The sequence below is a fragment of the Babylonia areolata genome, chromosome 8, assembly GCF_041734735.1.
Source record: "Babylonia areolata isolate BAREFJ2019XMU chromosome 8, ASM4173473v1, whole genome shotgun sequence".
Taxonomy (NCBI): domain Eukaryota; kingdom Metazoa; phylum Mollusca; class Gastropoda; order Neogastropoda; family Buccinidae; genus Babylonia; species Babylonia areolata.
The window spans coordinates 3,479,200-3,506,699 of NC_134883.1; the positions used below are offsets into that span (position 1 = coordinate 3,479,200).

Below are 27,500 nucleotides of genomic sequence, written 5' to 3' on the forward strand. Positions count from 1 at the left end.
AAGTTGTGTGTAAGTATTTCGAAAGAGCGATGTAAAGTTGTTTTGGGATTTTCTTTTTTTTTTTTTTTTTTTTTTTTTTTTTAATAATTTGAATGAAATATGGTTATAGGATGGGCTGTGAATGTCAGTTGTCAGGAAATGTTAGCTTCCACCGACTTTGTCGACGCATGCCGAAATGGTGTGCTTTTGTAGGATGGTGGGTGGGTCAGTTGTGCAATGTTGCCGTGTCCTTGAAACGGTTTGATTCAGTTGTGTGATGGCCCAGCGCGTGTTTTGCAGGTTGTTGGAGGAGAAAGTTCTTTGGGAGGTCTTCCCATATCCTTGGCTCAAATAACTTCAAGAGTGGGTACGGGCGAAATTTAACACGCGCGCGCACGCACACACACACACACACACACACACACACACACACACACACACACACACACACACACACACACACACACACATATACACAGTGGAGTGATGGCCTAGAGGTAACACGTCCGCCTAGGAAGCGAGAGAATCTGAGCGCGCTGGTTCGAATCACGGGTCAGCCGCCGATATTTTCTCCCCCTCTACTAGACCTTGAGTGATGGTCTGGACGCTAGTCATTCGGTTGAGACGATAAACCGAGGTCTCATGTGCAGCATGCAATTAGCGCACGTAAAAGAGCCCACGGCAACAAAAGGGTTGTTCCTGGGAAAATTCTGTAGAAAAATCCACTTCGATAGGAAAAACAAATAAAACTGCACACAGGAAAAAAAAGAAAGAAAATGGGTGGCGCTGTAGTGTAGCGACGCGCTCTCCCTGGGGAGGGCAGCCCGAATTTCACACAGAGAAATCTGTTGTGATAAAAAGAAATACAAATACAAGTATGCACACACACACACACACACACACACACACACATATATATATATATATATATATATATATATATATATATATTATATATATATATATATATATATAGAGAGAGAGAGAGAGAGAGAGAGAGAATGATCTTTGTGCACCAAGGTGACACCGTCCCGACAGCCCGTGTTCGCCATCTGTTACATCATGTGATAACCTGATACAGAAAGCACGGAAGGAGTGTGAGGAAGTGGGTGTCAGCGGGGATGCGTGAAATTCACTCTGTATAAACTGCACCGCGAGACTCGTTTATTTCAATCCTGCAGGGCTGTTGATGCTGTTCTTGTTCTTCTCCTTGGTATTGACGCCATTAGTGCCAAAGGCGCCGGAAAATCTAAATATCTTTTTGCCATCTGATATGGATGAGAAATATTCGTCCGGCGCTGTTACAATGGCCCGTTGTGGCAATTTTCTATCAGCAAACAGGAGGCGCGAGGCAGTCGTTAGCCATAAATTTGCATTCAAAATACTTGCGATGCATAATTCATAAACGACAAAAAAAAGGTTTGAATTAGAGCGGCCATTGGAGGTTCTAACCTCTCTCTTTCTGTGTGTGTGTGTGTGTGTGTGTGTGTGTGTGTGTGTGTGTGTGTGTGTGTGTGATTTTTCTGGTTATTCCAAATCGTGAAAGCAAAGAAGATATCATGTCTCTGTTTGATGCGTTCACTTGACTTTTTTTTTATATAGGATCGTTAAAACAGCTTTCCATTTTGCTTGTGTACACTGCTTTCCACCCCTAAGCAGCGTTTGCCTTTACCGATTCGATGAGATCCTGGCAAAGAGCCATTGAACTGTTGAAGACAAACAGTTATGTGTTAGTTTCTACGTGTGTGCTAAACAGGAGTTCATCTCAATGTTTTGGGGTCTGGGTGTATGTAGGCATGTCATATTGCCACACTGTACGAGCTTGACCATTTCGTTGAACCCGCAGAATGGCCTGGGCAGTAAACAGTACAAGCATCAAACCTACTCCTGTTATCATATCAATCATTGTGCACACCACTACACACACACACACACACGCGCGCGCGCGCGCGCGCGCACGCACGCACGCATGTAAGCATGCATGCACACCGGCACACACCAAAACACCCGCAAACACACACACACACACACACACACACACACACACACACACACACACACATTTATGTACATCTATATAACCATCTGTCTCGTAGACCGTGGGGGCACCACACATTTGGCAACCAGCCCCCTCCATCCCTCGCGATTGTCTGTCATTTTCACTGTCTCGCTCAGGGTTAGACCTGCCCACTCTGAGATGTCCTCCCATCTCTTCTTCTGCCTGTCTCTTCTCCTTGCTCCCTGCACTGTTCCCTGCAGGAAGGTCTTGACCAGTCATGGTGAACGCGAGACATGGCCACACCACTTCAATTTCCTTTTGCTCACAGTGTTCAGCAGATTATCACCCAATAGCTTGCTTGACTCTTCTACGCACGGTAGTGAAATTTTGACCAAAATCATGTTTTTTGTGATTTTCGTTTTTTCGCATAATTTGCTTCTTCAACATCTAATCTTTATAGCCCGTTTCACCTGGATACTATATTCACTTAAATAAAGCTTCAAACAACATCAACATGTGTGATTTCTTGTGAGTACCAAGCACATCTCCTTCTTTTCCTGTTTTCTCAGTTTTGTGTTTTGTCCTCGTAATACGATTTTTCAAAATGCTAAGGCTCAAAAAGTTTAAAAGATAGCATGTTCAAACTTGGTACTTTCTTTCTTTGTGTATTCATCTTTATTATAGTGCAGTGGGTTGTATAGTACTAGTAAAAGAATGAATATACAGTCATTTGAAAAAAAAAATTATGTCAAGGAATTTATACACATTTCAACCAAAAAATAATAATAAACGTATTTATTCAAATTCCAAAATACCACTGCACTATAATAAAGAACAAATGCAAATAAATCAAATAAAACAAACAGAAATAACATATCTATAAAGGTATCGAAGTTATAAGATTTTAATTTTTTTGTTTGTCGTCCATTTTGGATTCGTTTCCATGGAAACCGTCATGATAAATTGCACAAAATGACCTTCTTAGACATGTTTAGTCCAATATCTTTGCATACCATGTCACAGAAAGCCATAAACTTCAAGTTTATTTCAGACGTTTTTGTACTACCGTGTCTGGCCTTAATCGTTTGTAATGTGATGTGGTCCCTGTGTGTGATGCCAAGGATCTTCCGGAAGCATCGCGTCTCTAAGGCCTGTATCGTATTCTCCAGTTCAGCTGCTAAGGTCCATGTCTCGAAATATAGAAATCTGGTAATGACAAGGTAGCGCATCAGTCTGATATTTGAGCTGAGCGTTTTGTCAGCGCTGTTGCTGTTTGAGAGTACCGCTGGCTTGGAAACGATCGCTCCGAGATTCTTGAAGTTTTGGACGGTTTCCAGTTTTTCACCGTTGACTCTGATGGCGTCGGAGTTCTTGGTCATCGGTTTGGTCTTCCATGCGCTGATCTCCGCGCCATACACTGTAGATGTTTTGTCAAGGCATTCCACCAGACTCACGAGCTCAACTTCATTCCCTGCCAATCCGTAGAGCATACGCGCGCACAACACACACACACACACACACACACACACACACACACACACACACACACAGAGAGAGAGAGAGAGAGAGAGAGAGAGAGAGAGAGGGTGGAAAGTTTTGGGGTTGTGAAAACTTCAGTCATTCTTCCCCAGGGTGTGTTAAACAATACAAAACAAGCGACCGAAACAAAACCCATTTCTTTTTTTTTTGTGGGCCCTGCTGAGAAAGTCGGCAACAGACAGAAGAGAGTTAAAACACCGGAGAAGATATACGTCGCGGCAGAACCATCTCTTGTGGGTTTCTGCGGCAGCGAGCGATGTGGGTTAATGACGAGGGAGCTTTGTGCCAAATAGCAGACTGTGCTGAGTTATCAGCCACACGAGCTCGTTTGACCTTTTCCCTGGCCGTGATTGGCTTCACAGGGGTGAAGGGCGATAGGATTTGGCAAACCACTGATCGATGCTGCATGCCACTCACATTGCATTATCATGAAGGGAAACACTGGGGCTTTCTCCAGCTCGGTGTTGTTGGGGAGGTTTTTTTTTGGGGGGGTGAGGGCAGGGGGTTGGGGGGGGGGGGGGTTGCAGAAAGCAGCTGCAGCCGAAAGAGAGAGGGAGGAAAGGAGGTGATTGGGTGAGAAGGAGGGAGTGATTAAGAGAGAAACAGAGAAACAAAGAGAAAGAGACAGACAGACAGACGGACAGAGATTTTTCATTCCTCGATGTATCAAGTTACCATCGTAAAACACTCATCGCAAAATATTTATATTTTGAAATCTTTTTGTTCTGCTTCAATCTCTCGATACGTCAAACGCTCCGATGTTTCTATCAGGATTGTTGTCGATCCCCCATGAAACGTTCATGATCATAGCAATAACATGTGCCCCTTTTTTCGCATATGTTATGTCGCCTCATGTAACCATTGCATCAGACCACGTGGTCTGATGACTCCATGAAACTGAAACTGCAACATATCGATTTTCGATGCAGCAAGGAAAGAATCTGTCGTATCTTAGAAAAAAAAATAAGAGAAAGTCTAAGCGTGTAGTGCTTTGGGTCTCTCAAACTATTAGGCAAGATTGCACTGACTGTGAGTGTTGCAGCCTTGGGGGATAGTTGGCCTTTGGAGACCATCCTAACGCCTACTGTCCTTAATATGCGCTCTTTGCCGACAGAGTGGGGACGTAACTTGGGTGGCGAGAGAGTGGGGACGTAACTTGGGCGGCGAGAGAGTGGGGACGTAACTTGGGTGGCGACAGAGTGGGACGTAACTTGGGTGGCGAGAGAGTGGGGACGTAACTTGGGTGGCGAGAGAGTGGGGACGTAACTTGGGTGGCGAGAGAGTGGGGTGGCGAGGGAGTGGGGACGTAACTTGGGTGGCGAGAGAGTGGGGACGTAACTTGGGTGGCGAGAGAGTGGGGACGTAACTTGGGCGGCGAGAGAGTGGGGTGGCGAGAGAGTGGGGACGTAACTTGGGTGGCGAGAGAGTGGGGACGTAACTTGGGCGGCGAGAGAGTGGGGCGGCGAGAAAATGGGGACGTAACTTGGGTGGCGAGAGAGTGGGGACGTAACTTGGGTGGCGACAGAGTGGGGACGTAACTTGGGTGGCGAGAGAGTGGGGACGTAACTTGGGTGGCGACAGAGTGCGAGAGAGTGGGGCGGCGAGAGAGTGGGGACGTAACTTGTGTGGCGAGAGAGTGGGGACGTAACTTGGGTGGTGAGAGAGTGGGGCGGCGAGAGAGTGGGGCAGAGAGTGGGGCGGCGAGAGAGTGGGGACGTAACTTGGGTGGCGAGAGAGTGGGGCGGCGAGAGAGTGGGGCAGAGAGTGGGGCGGCGAGAGAGTGGGGACGTAACTTGGGTGGCGAGAGAGTGGGGACGTAACTTGGGCACAACACGCTCGCTTTTGGGCGGAGTCTGTGGCCTTGTACGACGTGCAGGTTGTTGGTGGAGCATGATGATTGGCTGCCTGGCGGCCCAGTGTGACGTGTAGGTTGTTGATGGAGCATGATGATTGGCTGCCTGGTGGCCCAGTGTGACGTGTAGGTTGTTGATGGAGCATGATGATTGGCTGCCTGGTGGCCCAGTGTGACGTGCAGGTTGTTGATGGAGCATGATGATTGGCTGCCTGGTGGCCCAGGGGTCGGGCTTGAACAGTTTGAACACAGCCTTGACCACCACTGGACCGACGCAGATAAAAACAACAACAACAAAACAAAAACAAAAAACAGCGCCTCAATGCACAGGGCTTCAGCCTTGAAGCAGTGAACCACCGCAGAGAAACCTTTCTTCAAAATGACGGGCGCAAAAGCCAAGTGGTTATTAAAGCGTTGGACTTTCAGTCTGAGGCTCCCGGGTTCGAATCTCGGTGACGGCGCCTAGTGGTTTAAAGGTGGAGATTTCTTCCGACCTCCCAGGTGAACATATTTGCAGATCCGCTAGTGCCTGAACACCCTTCGTGTGTATACGCACACAGAAGATCAAATACGCACGTTAAAGATCCTGTAATCCATGTTAGCGTTCGGTGGGTAATGGAAACAAGAACGTACACGTAAAACACTACATGTATTTCAGAGTGCGTATGTGTGCGTGCCTGAAATCTGATTGAACGACACAGGAAACGAATGATGAGCGCCCAGTGGCAGCCGTCAATCAGCTCTACTTTGGTAGGCAGCCTGTTGTGCAAATAACCCCGTGTTTGTCAAGCGCTAAGAGCTTGGTGTCCGACCGAGGATAGGCGCTATATAAGTATCCATATCATTGATATCATTCAGTCACTACCGTCTTGAACTATATCACCTTGAGGACACAAGCCAACAAATCGTTGAACTCTACTCCACCTCGCCACTACATAGTCTACAAATCCACTACAAATATATAGATTCTCAAATTCTAGTGTAGATAGTCGGGACAGTTGCAGTTGCTTCCTCTGCTGCTCTGATGGTGATAGTCGGACACGGCTGACTGTCGTACTTTTTTTTCTGTTATTTTATTTTATTTTATTTTATTTTCACTTTCTTTTTCTCAAGGCCTGACAAGGCGCGTTGGGTTACGCTGCTGGTCAGGCATCTGCTTGGCAGATGTGGTGTAGCGTATATGGACTTGACCGAACGCTGTGACACCTCCTTGAGCTACAGATACTGATACTGATACTGTGGTACATACGTACGCACATGATGCATTGTGCGGTTTGGTGTTGCAGGGATCACGGGGACTGTGAGTATTGATGCCAACGGGGACCGCAATGATGCATTGTGCGGTTTGGTGTTGCAGGGATCACGGGGACTGTGAGTATTGATGCCAACGGGGACCGCAATGATGCATTGTGCGGTTTGGTGTTGCAGGGATCACGGGGACTGTGAGTATTGATGCCAACGGGGACCGCAATGCAGACTACTCTCTTTTGGATCTGGACCCGGCCTCTGAGCGATTCCATGTAAGTCTGTTCGTACGTCCACCCCACACACACCCCCGCCCCCTCTCCACAAACACACCCCTTTTTTTCTCCACAGTTTTGTTTCTTTCTGCTGTTTTCTTCTATCTTTTGTTTTTCGGTTTTTGTTTCAGCTTTTTATGGTGTTTTACTGGTGGGAAATGTGGTGCATGATACTTTTCTTCTTTTTTTTTCTTTTTCTTTTCTTCGTTCTTCTTTACCTGTATATTCAGCAGGTATACGAAACACGTGCAAACATTTGTGGATACTCTCTCTCTCTCTCTCTCTCTCTCTCTCTCTCTCTCTCTCTCTCATAGTCTTGCTCGGTTCAGGCTAAGGGTATTGGGGCTGAATGCCAGTAAAAGATGGTACTCCGTTGACACATCGATTTCAACCCCCATGCCCTATGTGTGGGGCGCAGACAGAGGATGAAATTCTTTTTTTGTGTGTAACGCCTACAGTGATATCTGTATAAAAAAAATTTTAAAAAAATTTTTAAACGTTTTTGAAGAAAGTGTTTCAGTTGAAAGGGACGTCATCTATCTCCTTTTGTCAGATAATGTAAAGATAATTTGGCCACTTGCTAAATTTATCGCCCTTGCTTGGCGCTTTCGTAGCAAGAATTGCCCGAACTTGAAACTGCATTCACAACTAGGAAATTACACACTCGAAAGTTAACGAAAGTTAAGAAATAACCACATTAAACTTTTAACTGTCTTAGCGTTTAGGGTGGATGGTCGACTCAAAGAAGCCGCACATATCTTTTTTGTAATATTGCACGGAGAAAGTGCAAATTAACTGAATATGCATAGGTTTACTTTTCGTTTTTTCATACTTTTCGTTTCGGTTGAGCACACCCGGGAATTTGTCGTGCGTGGGTAAAACCGTTTTCGATACATATGTGTTTTGATTGTCTTTCAACAGACCGTGTGATTTTCTGTACGTAGTTATTGCTGCGACTTTGATTCGTATATTCATGCTGCTTTTGTTTTTGTTTTTTTATGTTGCTAAACGATTATTCTGAGGTGTCCCGTGCCAATAGGACTGTAATGTCAATGGCACTAAACCATGTTCCAGTTTCAGTTCCTCTCTCTCTCTCTCTCTTGGTGTGTGTGTGTGTGTGTGTTCATGCTTTTTTGTTTTTGTTTATTTGGGGGGTTTTTTGTTTTGTTTTTTGTTGTTGTTGTTTTTTGTGTGTGTGTGTGTTTGTTTTTTGTTGGTGTTTTTTTTTTTTTTGTTTGTTTGGTTTTTTGGGGGGGTTTTTCTGTTTGTTTTTTTAGTGGAATGGTTGTGAATGGTGGAATAATGGGAAATACTGATGTATCTTGATTGTGTTTTGATTGTTTTCTTCTTTTTGCTCATTTTCGCTTCTTTACCTTTATTCCCACTTTAGGGCGAAGGCTGGACGTAAAAAAGTATGTTACTTGCTTATTTATGACCCATGTTTCATATCGCCTTCTGTAGCGTTATTCCCGTGTAGGTCATCCATCACTCTGAAAGCGTAGCGTGAAGGGATGACTAATTCGGAACACTTCGTCTTCTCCTGCACTTTTTCTTGTTCTTGTTTTACTTGTTGTTGTCGTTGTTGTTGTTCTTCTTCTTCTTCTCCTCCTCCTTCTTCTTCTTCTTCTCCTTCTTCTTTGTTGTTGTTTTTGTTATTATCCTCCCCCTTCCTCCTCCTCCTCCCCTTCTTCTTCTTTATTCTTCACATGACATAAACGAGGATAAGAAATTACAATGATAATGCTGAGAATTGCACGAACGAACTACATTTGTTTATGGATCCTAGATTCAACAGGTTGGACAGATACAGACACCTGCAGTGCTGGTTAGGATGTATCAGCAACAGTCTCGGGGCACTTGGCTGACAACCGATTGTGTGCGTGTTTTCCTCTCCTGACACATCAACTGGGTGAGGAGGCTGGTCGAGCAACACGAAACAAGCACAAGAATTTTCAGAATGGGTTTGAACCCACGGTCCCCACGGCCGTCAACCTGTGACACTGACATCTGCACCTGTGGCGGATGGTTGATCTAGAACCCGCGTGTCATTTTTGTCTACCACAAAAAAGGGGGAGGGGGAGAGAGAGAGAGAGAGAGAGTTTGCTTTGAAAAGAAAGTGTCCCATGCTTTCATGGCCAAGATGGGGTTTTTTTTACCCCCCTTCTGTTAGTTCCTGCTGTTTACACAGACGACCTCTGACGCCCTGAAGAACTAATGTACCTTTTGTCTGGGACGTCCATTAGGCGCTGCAAAGATGGACCCCTGATCAAATTTCCTGCCGTGGGGGAGACATCGAGTGTCCATTTGCGCCGTGTTGACCTAAAAAAAAAAAAGAAGTAAAAACAAAGTGAACTGGGGACACACAAAGAAGCTGTCGGCCCCTCCTTATTTTTGATAACGGCAGTTACAAATCGGATTGTCTCTCCGTTGTACAGACGGGCAGTGACTCCCCCCCCCCCCCACCCCCCTCCATCCACTGTTGGCTTTCTGACCAATAACGTGAGCTGATGAATTTAGATGGTGATATGTCGTCGTCGTTATTTACGTTTCGCTGCTGATCGCTCTAAGGCTTACCGATTTTTCACTTGCCAAGGAACAGTTTTAGATTGGTGGGTGCATTTACTTGAGTCAGAGAGAGGGCGAGAGAGAGAGAGTGAATGAATGAATGAATGAATGAATGGTTTATTCATATAGGCCATAGGCCCTCATGAAGGGGTATTTGAACAATAAACACAATCTGAGGATAAATAAACAATGAAAACAAGACTATGAAACGGCTATATCTCTAACTCTGAAAGCGTTGAACAAGAACAGAGAGAGATTACGTATAACATCAGGTTTTGTGCATGACATCAACAAAGATAGTTTGAACAGACAAAAATCTCTGTAACATTTAGGATTAATAGATTCAGCTCTAATATCGTTAAGTTCTGGACAACAGAGAACGAAGTGCACATCGTTTTCTTTTGATGTTCTGCACAATTGTATGATGTGTGTGTGTGTGTGTGTGTGTGTGTGTGTGTGTGTGTGTGTGTGTGTGTGTGTGTGTGTGTGTGAGAGAGAGAGAGAGAGAGAGAAAACTCGAACTCGAACTCGAACTCAAAAAGATGGTACAGTAAATACGAATAACTAACTCGAATTTGCTGAGTAGCTCATTTAAACAGTAATATACTAACAGAAAAGCGTTAGGAGAGCACGCCGTCAGCAGTTAGTTGATTCATCCAAGCATTGTGGTGCGTCTCTTGAAGGCTTTGTATAAATACATGCACACAATCCTTATTATCAGTGGTTCACTCTGAGTTGCCATAAGCAAAGCAGTCCAGACCAAGGATGGGTACTGATTAAATGATTGAACAAGAGAGAGAGAGAGAGAGAGAGAGAGAGAGAGAGAGAGAGAGAGAGAACACATATATTAGCATAGAAAACCAAAAAAACGAACGAGAGAGATAAAGAGAGAGAGGGGGCAGAGAGCTCAGGTATCAACATTTTTTTATACTTCGCCACCTAGACAGTGAGTCATACCCAGCTTTTCGGAGGATTATAGTTACTTTTCTGGGGGATGAAGATGACTGTACCAAGAGCTTGCCATGGCTGAAGCCAGCCCCCAACATATTACCGCATTACGTGACGTTGGCAGGGATTTCGATCAAGGTAATGCCAGTGACTTTCTTCATTTTCAACCAGATGTCAGTATGTATGATAGATACTGACTGATAAGAAGACAGAGTATGTCTTGTAGGTAGCCATGCAGACCATGGCATGACTGACATACAGACGGACAGACAATGCATCTCTGCTCATGCATGGATGAGGGAGTGACTGATTAATCGATTAAGTGATGGAGTCACTGATTGAATGAATGAGTGTTTTTATCGAGGCAGAAATTAAAGGCGCTCATTTAAAGCCCCTTCGATCACAGTTATGTCGGCCTGAAAGCTGTGACACTGTTTACTGTATTTTTGTATGGCCAGCTGAAGGAAGGCCACCGTGAACTTGGAAGACCCTGCAAGCGCTTCAAGGACACCTTGAAGACAAACCTCAAACCGTGTGACATAGACATCGCTTCCTGGGAAACTGACGCCCTTGACCGCTCTCGCTGGAGGATGCTGTGCTCTAGTGGCATAAAGACGTTTGAAAACAAGAGAACGCTGGCCATAAAGGAGAAGCGTGAGCGAAGGAAGCAGGGCTCAACGTCTGGATACGTTTTCCCTTGCAACACCTGTGGGAAGTGCTGTGCATCCAGAATCGGCCTCTTCTCCCATATGAGGACACACACCGACAGATAAGCCTGTCTGTCTACTCATTCGTCGGACCGACGGGAGACTCCATCATCATCAGGTAGCAAAAGGGGGGTAGGTCGGTCTTCTTCCTCTTTCTGTTATTCTTTCACTCGTGATTTCTTTCAGAAGATATCGAAACAAAAATATCTTTCTAATGATGGCAAGAAATGACACAGTCTTCGAATGGCGTCCTGTTCTTCGAGAAAGAGGAGACCTCAGTCAGGAGAGCACGTGAGCTGACAAAGAAATATCAAGGAATGGCACACAGCAAGGACCACGACCATCACGAAATACGTAAAGAGAGAGCATTTTCTTGTTGTTTATTCCAGTTTCCATCAGTATTCGGCAAAGACACTGCAGAACAAGGGAAATGTGACCCAGCTTAGAGGATCGATGACCAGGATTTTTTTTTCCTATACCTTTTCTTGGCGAAGGCGTTAGAAAAGATACAAGGTTATCGAGTTTGAGAGCAGAAAGTATCACAACATAGACAATTACAAAATGGAAGTGATTCTGCGTCGTTCGAAACAGTAACGTCATTAGTCCAGTAACTTTTTTGAAATGCGTTACCTCCCTCAATCTCTTTTTGGGGTTCTGACTTGCGTCTGTCTGCGATGTCTGTAAGCTAATTTGTTATAGTTGTTCGTCTGCTTTCTTTCTTTCTTTGTTGTTGTTGGTTTGTTTTTTTGTTGATTGTTATTTTCTGTGCCCTTTTTCACGTCCTTTCTGTAGCGTCACTCCAACACCGTTCTTCTCAGTACCCACACGGAGCTGTCTGTGTGTTCGCCACAAGGCAACTCACCAGAGGAGACCATCTGTTCGTCGAATGAGTCACTTCGCTGGTGCCAGTTTAGTGCACCTACTTGGCCTCCAGATCACGAGACTGGTTGTTTGCCCGCTGAGCCAGACTGAAGCAGCTCTGGAATGGAGACTTCCACAACGTCCCTCCAACGACAGACCTGCTCGACTGTCATGAATCCACCCTCACCAAAGCCTTTGGCACGAGTTCACCCAAACGTGGAGTAGAAATGGTCTCATTGGAAGCATGAAGAGTTACAAAAATCAGGCATCTGTTTTTCATTATTTCGAAGAGGTTTGGACCGTGTGACAGAAGAAGCTGTGCTGTTTCCTTTCACGTTAATCATCACCAAGCGTCAGCCAGGCCCGAGAGATACAGACTGTTGCAGTGCTTGTCTGCGTATGTAAACAACACTCTTACAAGATGATTCAGTGAAGCGGATGACCCTCAGCTGTGAGGTTTTGATGTCCCTATTTGAGGCCACAGCATATTCGATGAGCTGTTAGAGAAGTCGAGTAGACCATGAGAATCCCACAGCGTTATGTTTCTGATGGGGCTCAATCCAACGACCCCTCAGGGCATACACCACCCCGGAGCAGTGATCGATCTTTTCGCTTTCGTATGTTTTTTTTCTGTGTGTGTGTGTGTGTGTGTGTGTGTGTGTGTGTGTGTGTGTGTGTTCTTCTGAGGGATGGAGGTGTGAATGGTTGCATCCTACTTGATTTTCTACCTTTTCATTTTTATATGTCACTTTGTTTGCTTTTCCATAATTTCGTTCAAATCGATTTTTATAATTTTGTGGAATCGAATTTTTTCCCCTGAGGTTTCCGAGTAAACCCCTTCAGATTTTATCAGAAAAGTGCACTCTGCTCGGAGAAGCGTGCACTCATTTTGTTTTAAGACGGATACTAGGCACAGGAGCTAACTGAAGACAGCGAGATGACGCCACATTCGGCGTTAGAGCACTTGATGTGCTCTGAAATATCCGCAGCTGAAGCAGATACGCGGAGGATCCTTGACTCTGGCTTGCGTTCAGACCAGTTTAAACATGAGCCTATCTCTCCCTGGTGGAGGGAGAGACAAACACAGGGTAAGACCAAAAAAAAGGGGGGGTATATCGGAGAAGAGGGGGCATTATGTGCTTCACCGGTGTCACTTTCATTCATATTCTTGGCTTACGTACTTTATTTTTAAGCCTGGGTTCTAGCCGTCCGTGCGATATCGATTCGAGTCATGAAGGAAACGAAGCCCTTGGGATCCTAATATCCAAGCTGCGGCTGCCTGTCTCCTTCACTTTTATACCGCACCGGCGAGGGAAAAAATGCAGGCCAAGGTGAAACCTGAGGAACCTGTAATTGGGTCAAAAGAAAATGGCCTGCGTTGCATTGATCAAAACATCTTCCTGCTCTTTTTTGTTTCTTTGTGTTATATATATATATATATATATGTGTGTGTGTGTGTGTGTGTGTGTGTGTGTGTGTGTGTGTGTGTGTGTTCGGAGTGAATGCCATTCATACACACATACATTTACCAAGAAGGCTTGTAAATTTTTTTTGAATAGCGTCGTGCTTTCTTTCTTTTTTACAGCTGCAAAGCTTTAGCTTTTATTTTTTTGTGATCCTGACATCCTCGCCACCAAATCAAATTTTCCCCCCAAAGAGAGAAAAACACAAGGGGGTCACGCGTACCACGTTTCACCGGTTGGATGTCGTATTACGGCTGTAGTCACGCCCGGACTAAAAGGGTACCACAGTATCAGTGCCAGTGTGGTGAGGGGATAAAAATCGAATTCGGCTTTCTGTACCTGCACGTGGAGATGTATACAAGAAACCATCCCATCATCAGAGTCACGTTGAGTGATACCATGTTGGTGCTGCTTTTATTGGCATTGTTATTCCAGCATCTTCAACAAACACAAAAATGTCAGTAACTCCATCCAGATACGAGGTGACATATTGCTGTCGCGACGTGCGAAAACTGAGTGTTAGAAAAAAAACAACAACAGTTTTTCATTCTCTCTGTCTGTCTGTCTGTCTGTCTCTCTCTCTCTCTCTCTCTCTCTCTCAATTTATTATACAATACGAGACTGACTAACACACACACACACACACACACACACACACACACACACACACACACACACAGTATGAGAGGGTGGAAAGGTCTAAGCGTCGAGGGCAGAGTAGGAAGGATTAGCGTGTACTGTCCAGTCACACACACACTGGTGAATAAAGATGGGAGGTCAAAGCATGATGCTTTTCTTCAGCGACTCTCCACGTTCGGGAGAGGCTGTACGCTAAATGCTCACCGCACTTTGAGCAGACACACGCCATCTGTCTCCACTGAGGGGGACGCTGGTAGCACCACCTACTTTCACAGGGCTTCATGGACTCCCCACACAACAGGGCGGGCACAGCTACTGCTAGTAACTCCGCAAAGCCAACCCATTGAAATCTCACGACAGGGTAAATGGATTTTTTCTCTGTTGCACAGAGTAAGACGCTTCTTCCTTTCTCAGCAGTAAAGCCGCAGGATTGCAGCGAGTGTGTGAAGGGGGTTTTCTAGACAGCCTTGACGCGCATCGTTTTGGCTTGGGGCGACATGCAACGTTTCAAAAAAAAAAGAAGAAGAAGAAGAAAACTCGTTTACAATTCGTCAGGTTTCGACTGATATTTTACACAACTGGTACTAGTATACTACAGTGTCCTACTTTTCCAACTCCCTTTCTCATCGTCTTATCAGCTCTTGTCCCCTTTTTTTTCTACTGTTTGCTGTGAAGATTGTGTCAAAATCATGTTGTATTTCCCGACCACCGAACTGTCCCTGATTATTTGTTTCCAACGGTTTTGTTCTGATTGTTGAGGGAGGGTGATAGTTTCCAAAATTCGGTTGTTGTTTTTTTGTTGTTGTTGTTTTGTTTTGTTTGTTTCTTGACCAAGCTGATATACACTTCACTTTTTTTTTAAATGTGGTCAAGACCCACTTGAGCAAAAATTAAAAGCAATAATGTTCAACACAATTCTGTGCAAGCATCTTGATTTATGCTAAGCTGTTTCATTCTTTAAGCCACTGGGGAAAACGAGGAAAGGGAAGCATTCAAAATATACTCAAATAAGCTGAGTAGTTTAACCAGAAACGTGTTTCTGAAAAAAAAAAAAAACCAGAAAAACACACTGGATATGGAAATGCAGTTCATTGATGCCATTTTCATTCACGTTCATTTCTAACGAGATTCATTCACGGAGAGGAAAGCGGGGGTGGGGGTTGGGGGGGGGGGGGGGGGTGAAAGGAGAGAAAAAGATATGGAAGGTGAGGGGAGCAGATTGCAGCACACGTTTTCTATCAGTGCTGCTTTCCTTCGTGATCATGTCTAACGAGGTTTCCTTTCCAGCCAGGACACCAGCCACCCACGTCACATCCGGTTACAGTTTTCGTCTTCGTCCTGACAGATGCCCCCCGGGCCCTGTAGTCTCAGATTCTGTCAACCGTCTGCTCTGGTTTGACACTGTTCTAAAACACTGTGCAGGCTCATGCTGAAACCTGAGGAATCGTAATCAAGTTTGTGTGTGTGTGTGTGTGTGTGTGTGTGTGTGTGTGTGTGTGTGTGTGTGTGTGTGTGTGTGTGTGTGTGTGTGTGTGTGTGTGTGTGTGTGTGTGTGTGTGTGTGTGCCATCTTGAGCTAAAAACGGTGTGTCACGACTGTCCAGAACGCTCCTGTTCCTGTTGAACAGCGTGGACTGCTTGGGAGAAGGAATAGTGCACCCTGGTTGGATTCACAATGAGATAGTAACATTTACCTGCTACCTTTGTGGGTGTAGTGTCTGTTGCATGTGGAGTAGATGTACCATTTTTGGTCCTGTAAAATGAACTGACACAATTGTCTCCATAGACTGGGTAGTGAACAGTTAGTATGCGTTTTTTTAAACAAGGCTGGCTTCAATAAGTTAATTGTCTGAAGTGAACTGTTTCTTTAAAAATGATAATAAAAATGGACCTTACACCTTCACCCATCCCATTCATTTGGAGAATGTACATGACTGCCAGATAAAAATGTGGCTCGCTCACACACACACACACACACACACACACACACACACACACACACACACACACACACACACACAAAGAAGAAAAAAAAAAGCCGCCAACAACCTCGTTGCTCTGGTACTCGCGCCAAGACACTGGCAAAGACAGCAACACACACACGATGAGACACAAAGACTTGGTCTTCATATGTCGACTTAACACTTTGGCTTCTGATGAGTGTGCTCGTCAGCAAAGAAACCGAACTTTCAAGTCATAGTTTCATTTCACCATTCGTTTGTTTGGACTTTTCTCTCTTGGAACTTGCATTTCACTTTTGTACGGCCAATTACGAGTGGAAGAAAAAGTAGAGATCACATATCAAATTCATGCCAGACTGGTCTCATTCACCAAACGTTCAGCAGTTTGAGGGTTAAAAGCAAACGGAAAGTTGAAGTCAAACATAACTTCGACGAGAAGAACTTAGCGACCATGTGGCTCACGAGATACTTCACTTCACCAAAAGTTCAGCAGTCTTGGGTTAAAAGCAAACGGAAAGTTGAAGTCAAACATAACTTCGACGAGAAGAAAGGAACGACGAGCCTTAGCCTGTTTAGCCAGTTGCATTGCTCGGACGGAAGAGCCCAGTATGGTCGTAACCCGCTACTAACTGTGTGTAGCATGGAACTGATCAATGGCGTAGTTCGGTCAACGTAGCCATTTAGTCACGTGTAACTGTCAACAAGTTGGAACCAAGCAATGCAACTGGTGCCTCTGGGCTCTCGAGATACTTCGCAAAGTTCGGAGAGCTGGCTGACCAACGAAACATACAGGCCTGCTTGTCTGTCGATCATTCCTCTCTGACACAGTTTCGTTCTTGAAATAAGAGACTGTATGGTACGTAGCCCGGGATGACGTTGAGAACCTTCAGCCTGAGCTGGCTGACTGACTCTGGGACAGGACATTTCTGGCATCGTGTTAAACATTTTGCACCCCTTTGCATCAACTCCTGTCATCGCCAAGACTGGCATCTCTCAGGCATCACGATTGTCGATGGAGATAAACAAGATTCACTGGGGAGTTTGCGCCATATGTGCACCATCCATTATCATCATTAGTATCTCATCTGACGAAGAAAGAGCATTTGTATTCCTGCCCTGACGGTTGTTTTGGTTTGGTTGTGGTTTTTTTCTCTCTCTCTCTTTTATTCTGCTCTGCTTCTGTTAATGAGTTGCCTCTTTGGTCAGACAGGTTACATATATCTGCAACTAAAAACTTTTGTTTCTTCTTATGTGATACAGACGGTGATCTATGTTCCAGGAATAGGGAAAAAATCTAATTGTTTATTTTTGTATGTACCTGTCTGTCGTTTTCTATCTACCCACCTACCAATGTGTGTGTGTGTGTGTGTGTGTGTGTGTGTGTGTGTGTGTGTGTGTGTGTGTAGTGTGTCGCTGTCTTTGTCTTTATGTCTGTTACTCTGACTCTCTCTCTCTCTCTCTCTCTCTCTCTCCTCTCTCTCTCTCTGTCCTCTCTCTCCTCTCTCTCTCTCTCTCCACCCCCGCCCTCTCCATCCCCTCCCTCTCCACCCCTTCCCTCCATCACCGCACAAATCCAGTATATTCTCCCAAGCGCGAAAAGTCGTTTTGAAAAACCGATTCATTGTTGGACCCTTTTGCGAGCCTTCTTGGACAGAAATGGCCGGCCCTGCTTCTTGATCAGTTGGTGGTTATTCAGCGTCAGGCTGAGGTTATCCATATGCGCGCCCACGGCCGCTGTTCCTTTGGCTGATCGATGGAGGGATGAGGTGGCGAGGGATTTTAACATCTTCACGCAGGAAATCGATGAGGAGCGTCTTCTGTGTCTACCTGATTGAAACCAACGTTGAAAGAGGAGGAGAAGAAAATGCAGGTTAAAAAAAAAAAAAAAATTGTGTGTGCGTGCGTGCGTGTGTATGTGTGTGTGTGTGTGTGTGTGTGTGTGTGTGTGTGTGTGTGTGTGTGTGTGTGTGTGTGTGTGTGTTAGATAGAGAGGGAGAGACAGAGAGGCAGAGAGAAAAAATGCGTGTGTAAATGGGTTTGTTAAAGAGAGAGACATAGACACAGGAGAGAGTGAGGGGACAGAGGAGAGATTGAAAACGACGTAAAAGGAAGGGATTCCGCGGGAAAAAGAATAAGATCGATTCCATTTTCCTTTACTCTTTTCTCTTTGTAATTCATCTCTATGCTTTTTTAAATCTTTCTTTCTTCCTTTACTTAACATTCTTTCTTTTCTTTTCTTTTCTTTTTTTCATCCTGTATTCGCTTTGTTTTTCTTTCTTTGCTTTCATTTCTGTTCCTTCTTTGTTACGGGCACTACCAAAATGGTGAATCAGAAATAATAGCGTACATGATTCCCTTCCCCATCACGTACACTTACACATTACACACACATGCATGCACGCACTCGCGCACGCACCCATGTACGCATTCACACGCGCGCACACACACACACACACACACACACACACACACACACACACACACACACACATATATATATATATATATATATATATAAACACACACACACACACATGCGCGCGCGCGCGCGCGCGCGCTACTGATAAAAAAAAGAGGTACATAAAGTGTTAAATCGACAGCGGTTTGTCATCCACGTTGGTACCTTTCTGTCTATTTTAAAACACCCACACTTGTCCACTTTGGTACCTTTCTGTCCGTTTTAAAACACCCACACTTGTCCACTTTGGTACATTTCTGTCCGTTTTAAAACACCCACACTTGTCCACGTTGGTACCTTTCTGTCCATTTTAAAACACCCACACTTGTCCACTTTGGTACCTTTCTGTCCAGTTTAAAACACTCACACTTGTCCACGTTGGTACCTTTCTGTCCAGTTTAAAACACTCACACTTGTCCACGTTGGTACCTTTCTGTCTATTTTAAAACACCCACACTTGTCCACGTTGGTACCTTCCTGTCCGTTTTAAAATACCCACACTTGTCCACTTTGGTACCTTTCTGTCCAGTTTAAAACACTCACACTTGTCCACGTTGGTACCTTTCTGTCCAGTTTAAAACACTCACACTTGTCCACGTTGGTACCTTTCTGTCTATTTTAAAACACCCACACTTGTCCACGTTGGTACCTTTCTGTCTATTTTAAAACACCCACACTTGTCCACGTTGGTACCTTCCTGTCCGTTTTAAAACACCCACACTTGGCCACGTTGGTACCTTTCTGTCCGTTTTAAAACACCCACACTTTTCCTCTTTGGTACCTTTTTGTCCGTTTTAAAACACCCACACTTGTCCACGTTGATACCTTTCTGTCCATTTTAAAACACCCACACTTGTCCACTTTGGTACCTCTCTGTCCAGTTTAAAACACTCACACTTGTCCACGTTGGTACCTTTCTGTCCAGTTTAAAACACTCACACTTGTCCACGTTGGTACCTTTCTGTCTATTTTAAAACACCCACACTTGTCCACGTTGGTACCTTCCTGTCCGTTTTAAAATACCCACACTTGTCCACTTTGGTACCTTTCTGTCCAGTTTAAAACACTCACACTTGTCCACGTTGGTACCTTTCTGTCCAGTTTAAAACACTCACACTTGTCCACGTTGGTACCTTTCTGTCTATTTTAAAACACCCACACTTGTCCACGTTGGTACCTTTCTGTCTATTTTAAAACACCCACACTTGTCCACGTTGGTACCTTCCTGTCCGTTTTAAAACACCCACACTTGGCCACGTTGGTACCTTTCTGTCCGTTTTAAAACACCCACACTTTTCCTCTTTGGTACCTTTTTGTCCGTTTTAAAACACCCACACTTGTCCACGTTGATACCTTTCTGTCCATTTTAAAACACCCACACTTGTCCACTTTGGTACCTCTCTGTCCGTTTTAAAACACCCACTCTTGTCACGTTGGTACCTTTCTTTCCGTTTTAAATCACCCACACTTGTCCACTTTGGTACCTTTCTGTCCGTTTTAAATTACCCACACTTGTCCACGTTGGTACCTTTCTATCCGTTTCAAAACACCCACACGTGCCAGGCCCATACAGACAGCTACTCTGGTTCTGGTACTATATTACAGGTTATAGGGTCTGTCATAATATCTGACCCAACTATTGTCTGATGATCTCCTTGTCGGAGTCTCTTCTTCAGTCGATATCTAGCCAAAATATCGCGTATCTTTATAATGCTGCCAACTGGCTTACACGAATGATATTGATGTGTGTGTGTGTGTGTGTGTGTCTGTGTCTGTGTGTGTCTGTGTCTATGTGTGTATGTGTGTGTGTGTGTGTGTGTGTGTGTGTGTGTGTGTGTGTGTGTGTGTGTGTGTGTGATTCTCCATTCTTCATTTTCTGTCAAAGCCCCGAAAGACCTCTGGCTAGATGAATAGGACTGTCCAGTTGCCGGCAAACCCTTCCAGATCCGTCATGGTCCAAAGCAATTTCTTCCAGCTGTCACTGGCAATAGAGGAGAAAGAAAAACAGAAGAAAGCGCGGGTCACGCGTTTCATATCCATTCATAACGCTCGTTATTTCCTTCTTCAATTTTGCATCAGTCCACGAAAAGGAAGGGGAATCGAAAGAGAATAAAAGAAAGGTTTCACTTTATTTATTACACACACACACACACACACACACACACACACACACGTACACACACACGTACACACACACACACACGTACACACACACACACACACACACACACACACACACACACACATATATATATATATATATATATATATATATATATTGAGAGAGAGAGGGAGAGAGAGAGATCATTCTTATTCAGACACTATCGCCTTCTTTGCAAAGTTCAGGAGCACGGGTATTGAGAAGGAAACTGTAATGATCCCTCACTGGCAATCCTGAAAACAACAGTCTGTGCACTGCGACCTTGATGAAGACAAACCCGAACTGACTGCAGCTATTATAATAATGGGTATGATTTTAGACTGTCCATTATGGGGGTGATTTTAGATTGTCCATTATGGGGGGTGATTTTAGACTGTCCATTATGGGGGTGATTTTAGACTGGCCATTATATTTTTGTAAGAAGGAAATTGACATCTAATTATTTCCATTGTGTCTTCTTTAGTTAGTAATGATTTAATATCTTTTTTTCTGTTTTGCTTTTAATCTCGTTTGTCACTTTCTATTAAGCTTTTACACGCATGGGCTGGAAAAAAAACACGTGGACATCAAAACACCGTAACCTGTCAAAAATGTAAACATAAGTGCCGGCGTGAGATACAAGGAAAAATGTCGGTTCAGCCCTGACTGACGGCGTGACTGTCTCAGCCAATCACCTTTCTGTGCAGGGAAAACAATAACAAATCACAGAATGCGATTCATTTACCTGCCATTTCCGGAACATGTTTCATTATCAGAATCTTATATTATCGGAACCTTCATATAGAAAAAAAGGGGCCATGATTTAAGGACGGATGTTAACTTCTCTATCATTTACTCAACACCAAAATAATAATAATAATAATAATAAGAGAATTTAAAATAAATGAAATAAAATTCAACTGCTGCCAGAATTCTCTCCAGTGCTGGCCTATTATCATGAATGTTGCGTAGGAAATGTGACATTCGGGGGGCTGGGGGGGGGGGAACTTACAGTTTGTAATGCATAGGGATGTATTTTGAGAGAGAGAAAACACACACAAATATAAAACAACTGGGAATGGACCTCTCACAAAGTCCCAGAAGTCAGCCAACTTCGAGTGAAAAAAAAAGGGAAAAAAAAGAGTCAACTCAGGATCTGTGTTCTCCAGCAGAAAGTTCCTGTCCTACCAAAGATCGATACCGTTAAAATGATTGCAGTGTTTAACTGATCAATTTTTTTTTTCTTTGTCCGTGTGGGTTATGCATCCTCGCGGCTCATTGATTCCTCGGGCACTTCATGGAAAGGGTGAGCAGTCGATGAGCAGCTCAACTTGGCAAAACATTGTGTGGGCCACACGTAATCTTCGGTGGCTTTCAGTTGCTTTGAAACTAATTTCTTTCTTTTTTTCGTCCGCTGTAATTTTTTTTCTTATTGTTCGTCTCCTACTTCTTGTTCTTCTTGTTCTTGATCTTCTTCTTCTTCTTCTTCTTGTTCGTCTTGTCCTTGTTCTTCTTCTTGCTCTTCTTGTTCTTCTTCTTCTTCTTCATCCTGTTCGTCTTGTTCTTCTTCTTCATCCTGTTCGTCTTGTTCTTCTTTTTCTTCTTCTTGTTCGTCTTGTTCGTGTTATTATTTTCTTCTTCTTGTTCGTCTCCTATTTCTTCTTCTTCTTCTTCTTCTTCTTCTTCTTCTTGTAGGTGTTGTTATTGTTGCTGCTGCCATTGTTGTTGTTGCTGTCGTTCTTCTCCTCCTTCTTCTTCTTTCTTACTTTTTTACTCCCTCTTTTCTTCATGATGCCGAGCCAGGGTCTCTATTGATCAGCTATCTTCATTTATTCAGTACAGTCCCAAGTTGCTCTTTGAGGTGGCTGCAGGAAAGAGTGGAGAGCTGGTGGGGGTGGGGGGTCTGGAAACATGGTTGAGTTTTTGTGTCGTTTCAGCCTTGCCGCATCTGGGTCGCGACCAGTAGCATCTTTTACATGACTCGTCGTGCAAAGACGAGTTTTCGCGCGCGCACTCACACATACACAAGCATGCACACGCACACCACGCACACAGACGCATACGATGACACACACACACACACACACACACACACACACACACACACACACACACACACACACACACACACACACACCATCACCACCACCACCACCAACAACAACAGCAACAACATATCGGAGGCACGCACACACCATTATCTACACACTGTTCTCTTCACCTTCATTATCATCATCATCATCATCATCATCATCATCATCATCATCTCTTTGCTATCTACTTCATCGTCCTCGTCTTCTTCATTCTATTCCTGATTCTCCTCCTCTTCCTTCTTCACCCCCCTCACCCCCACATCAAACATTTCATGCACACAATAACGAAGATTATATTTCCACTGAAGCTGATATCTATATTCTCAATGAGCAAAAATCAGCAAACTGTTTGCTGTGTGACACGGAAACCTTGACAAGGTGCAGCCAGCAAATGAATTTCCTTGCACAGTTCCTCCACCTTTTACGTGAAGTGTGTCAGCAAGATTACATTACGTTCATTTTGTATTCTTTCTCGTGTAATTTAATAGCTGAATTTAGAGATGGGTGTGGAGGGGCTGAATGTGTGTGTGTGTGTGTGTGTGTGTGTGTGTGTGTGTAGTCGTGTAGTTGTGTGTGCGTGCGTGTGTGCGGCGGGAGAAAGTCTTCTATATCGTTCACTAAAACTTCTTGTGTTTTTATCGGTGTTACCAAAACTGGAACCGGGATAGCATGAGGCGATCTTTGCTGCGATAAGTTTGCTTTGGAGTCAAAAGAATGTTCCTAAGTGCATGGAATTCACCGTGAAGTTGGGAACAAGCTTAAGTGCTGCTAAGTTCGCCTCATACAACCAACAACTGGTCAGGTTGCACTTGACTCAAGCCTAGAGGTAACGCGTCCGCTTAGGAAGCGAGAAAATCTGAGCACGCTGGTTTGAATCACGGCTCAGCCGCCGATATTTTCTCCCCCTCCACTAGACCTTGAGTGGGTAGTCTGGACGCTAGTCGTTCGGTTGAGACGATAAACCGAGGTCCTGTGTACAGCATACACTTCGTGCACGTGAAAGAACCCACGGCAACAAAAGTGTTGTTCCTGCCAAATTTCTGTAGAAAAATCTACTTCTATAGGAAAAACCAATGAAACTGCAGGCAGGAAAAAATACCAAAAAATGGGTGGCGCTGTAGTGTAGTGACGCGCTCTCCCTGGAGAGAGCAGCCCGAATTTCACACAGAGAAGTCTGCTGTGATGAAAAGAAATACAAATACAAATATAGTTAACGATAAACAAACTTGCTGCCAAGTTGGATCATGCAGCCCACCACTGCTGGTCAAGTTGGTCTTGGTATCGTTCACCGAAACCTCCGCTTTCCACTCTAACCTTTGTCACGTTTGTGTGTGTGTGTGTGTGTGTGTGTACTGGACTTAGATCTGAACTGAGATATTGTGTTGGGTGAGTGACGAGCCTATGGATGCACAATTGATTTCCAAATAGATAAATGAAGATGTGTTGCACTGTATTGCACTGTATTGCACTGTATTGTATTGTATTGTATTGTATCGTACTCCACAGGTGGTGGCTATCTACTACGGGCCTATGGATGCACAAATGATTTCCAAATGGATGAACGAATTGTATTGTATTGCATTGTATTGTATTGTATTCCACATGTGGTGGCAAAGTACTAAGGGCCTATGGATGCACAATTAATTTCCAACTGGATTAATGAGGATGTATTGTATTGTATCGTATCGTATTGTATTGTATTGTATCGTACTCCACAGGTGGTGGCTATCTACTACGAGCCTATGGACGCACAATTTATTTTCCAAATGGATGAATAACGATGTGTTGCCCTGTATTGTACTGTATCGTATTGCACTGTGTCGTGCTCCACAGGTGGTTGCTAACTACTACGGCAACAAGAAGCAGTACGAGCCCGTGGAGGGCACCAGCATCGCCTGGGCCGGAGGGAGGAGCGAGCCCCCCACAGACACCCCGCACTGCGGCTTTGATGGCTCCAAGTGCCCCCCAGAAGGTGAGTGTTGAGTGTTGTCAGGCCCAGGGGGTGGGTCTGTGTGTGTGTGTGTGGGTGGGTGGGTGGGTGGTGCCGTTATCCTCGAACTGCTGTTATCTTAACTTGCAGACAGAAATAATAACGTATCCCCCCCCCCCACCCCCCTCAACCCCTCAGCCGAGTGACGTAAAGTGCCGATGAAGTTGTCCTTGTTGTCAGCACTCGTTCTAAAACATTTCATGGAAGCGATAGTTTAGATTTCCATCCTTTACGCTGAGCGACGAGATCATTTTGAAGAGAAGATCCGTGGAAAGTGTTGAATAGTCCAGTTGGTTGTTTATTGTAGGTCCCCACATGAACCTCTTTTCACATAATAATCTACAGAAGTAGTGCATACAGTACTTGATTATTGATAATTTGTTTCGTACTAATCCCGCTTCCCCCGTCCCGCCTCTCACACACACCCTTCCAGTATTATGTTTTTTCTTTCTCCAATCACTGACACTCACCCTCTCCATTTTACATTTTGTACTCTATCTTTTCCACGTTCTCTCTCTCTCTCTCTCTCTCTCTCTCTCTCTCTCTTATTCCCCTCCCCCTTGCCCCCCCTCCCCTCCACCTTAACCCCCCCCTTTCTTTCGAATATACAGAAATGTCGATTTCTAATGAATAATAACAATCATCATTATGATAGAAATGATAATAAACCAAATAATAATAATAATAATAATAATAATATCATTTATTTTCAGTCTAATATCATCATCTTAGATGAACAGACTATAAATAAATAAACGAACAATCTAGGCGTTCTGCACTCTCAAGCAGGAAAGCTCAGATCAGTTCAGGCCGTGAGGGGAAATAGAACAAGATAAAATGAAGTAAAATAGGATACATGAATTATAGATAAATAAAAAATAGATAAATAAATAATTGAATAAGTTAATTTCCCGCCGCTTGATGCGGTACCAGCGGGGGGTACGCGGTGCCAAGCTGAGGAGTGCTGATTTTCTTGTGGAAGTCTCGACTGAGGTTGTTTTTTTGTTTGTTTGTTTGTTTGTTTTTGTTTGTTTTTTTAATTTATAATTATTTCGTTCTGTTTCGTCGCGTTTATATTAACTTTGATAACAAAAAGACGTGTCGGTCAGTTCTACATTGGTTCCTCATTGATTAGATATGTGATTCATACAGTTCAATGTTGGGGTTTTTCGAGGATAACGGCAATGTCCGAGGTTAACGGCACCAACGTGTGTGTGTGTGAGAGAGAGAGAGAGAGAGAGAGAGAGTGATGAAACTGTGAGCGTGTGTTTGTGTGTGTGTGTGTGTGTGTGTGTGTGTGTGTGTGTGTGTGTGTGTGTGTGTGTGTGTGTAAGAGAATGGGGGGAGAAAGTGTATGCGTGAGTGTATAACTTGTGTGTGTTTGTGATTGTGTGTGATTTATGGCGTCATTAGTTATGCTGGTTTTGGGTGTCCTTTGCCTAAATAGAGGTTAGAGGTCATGGAAAGAAGAGCGCTGATATTGAACGAAACGTGTGTGTGTGTGTGTGTGTGTGTGTGTGTGTGTGTGTGTGTGTGTGTGTGTGTGTGTGTCTCATTCTCTCTGTCTGTCTGTCTGTCTCTCTCTGTCTGTCTGTCTCTCTCTCTCTCTCTCTCTCTCTCTCTCTCTCTCTCTCTCTCTCTCTCCTTTCAGTCCCTCTCAGTGTTGTAGTTTTTAACCGATCGTATTTCGTCAGATTTTCGAATTGTCTGTGTGTGTGTGTCTGTGCTTGTGTCTGTCTGTGTCTCTGTCTCTGTCCTTCTGTCTGTCTATTTAGTACTCACTCTTTTTCGCTCTCTCTCTCACTCATTCAGACACTCACTCACTGGCCTTGCATGCGTGTGTATATGTGTGCGCGTGTGTGCGCGCGTGTGTGGTAACAGCTGATCATAGCTATGAAAACGTTTACACTGCTCTTCAAATTCCCCTAGCCCTGCTGGCGATCGCAGACGAGTATCTCTTGGACTCTTGAGAGAGAGAGAGAGAGAGAGAGAGAGAGAGCTGATGGGTAAAGCTAATATTTACCATCCCTGTCCTTATCTACTCTAACCAATATCTACTCACGAAAACTAGGTCTTGATCTTTACCTTGTGTGTGCTCGCGTGTTTGTGTTGTGTTCGACTTCAGAGCTGCCGACGAATCCAGTGATGAAGTTCTGCAGTTTCTCTCTCTCCTTGGTGATCTCAGTGCCGAAAGGCAAGTGGTGATGACTGTGTACACAAGTTGTGCTTGAGCAGTAAGTGGAGTAATCAAGATCAGTGCTATATGCACACACACAAAAAAGGATTGAGGGTGACTGAGAGAGTTTGAGAGAAATCCCGCTTATATTTTGTCTCGATAAATCATTCACTACCATAGCATTACATTCTTATCTTTAGAGACAAACTTGTTCTTACTAAAAGTCAGTATGTTCTAGCCAGATTCTCCACCTGTTGTTCACTTAATGCGTTAAACGCCCGTATTTGTCGTGGAGGAAATGTCATGTTTGAGTTTCTGACTCTGGTACTGTCAACGTTTTCCCTTGAAGGAACAATTAACAAAACATCTGTTGCTATACATAAATGATCGTTAAGCGGCTCTGTTTGGCATCAAGAGTTCAGGATGTCCACAAGGAAGATCTTTACATATCAACCTCATAATCCCAATCAGCAAAATTTACATTAGCGTATTAAAAATAATAAAACACATTCGACCATCCTATTGCAACTAATGTTGAAAAAGGAAGTTAAACGTAGGATATTTGTCTGAAAACGTGCACACGGTGACAAGGAGGAGGTGAGACTTGACAG

At 44.2% G+C, this 27,500-nt stretch overlaps 1 protein-coding gene across 1 annotated transcript in view; it reads left to right on the forward strand.

Annotated features, from left to right (window-relative positions):
* Positions 1-27,500, forward strand: part of LOC143285005 (atrial natriuretic peptide receptor 1-like) — a 173,140-nt gene that overhangs the window by 33,303 nt on the left and 112,337 nt on the right. The window contains exons 4-5 of the mRNA XM_076592173.1: positions 6,798-6,889; positions 24,557-24,695. Coding sequence (XP_076448288.1) covers positions 6,798-6,889; positions 24,557-24,695 — 231 coding nt within the window. The remainder of the gene's footprint in view (positions 1-6,797; positions 6,890-24,556; positions 24,696-27,500) is intronic.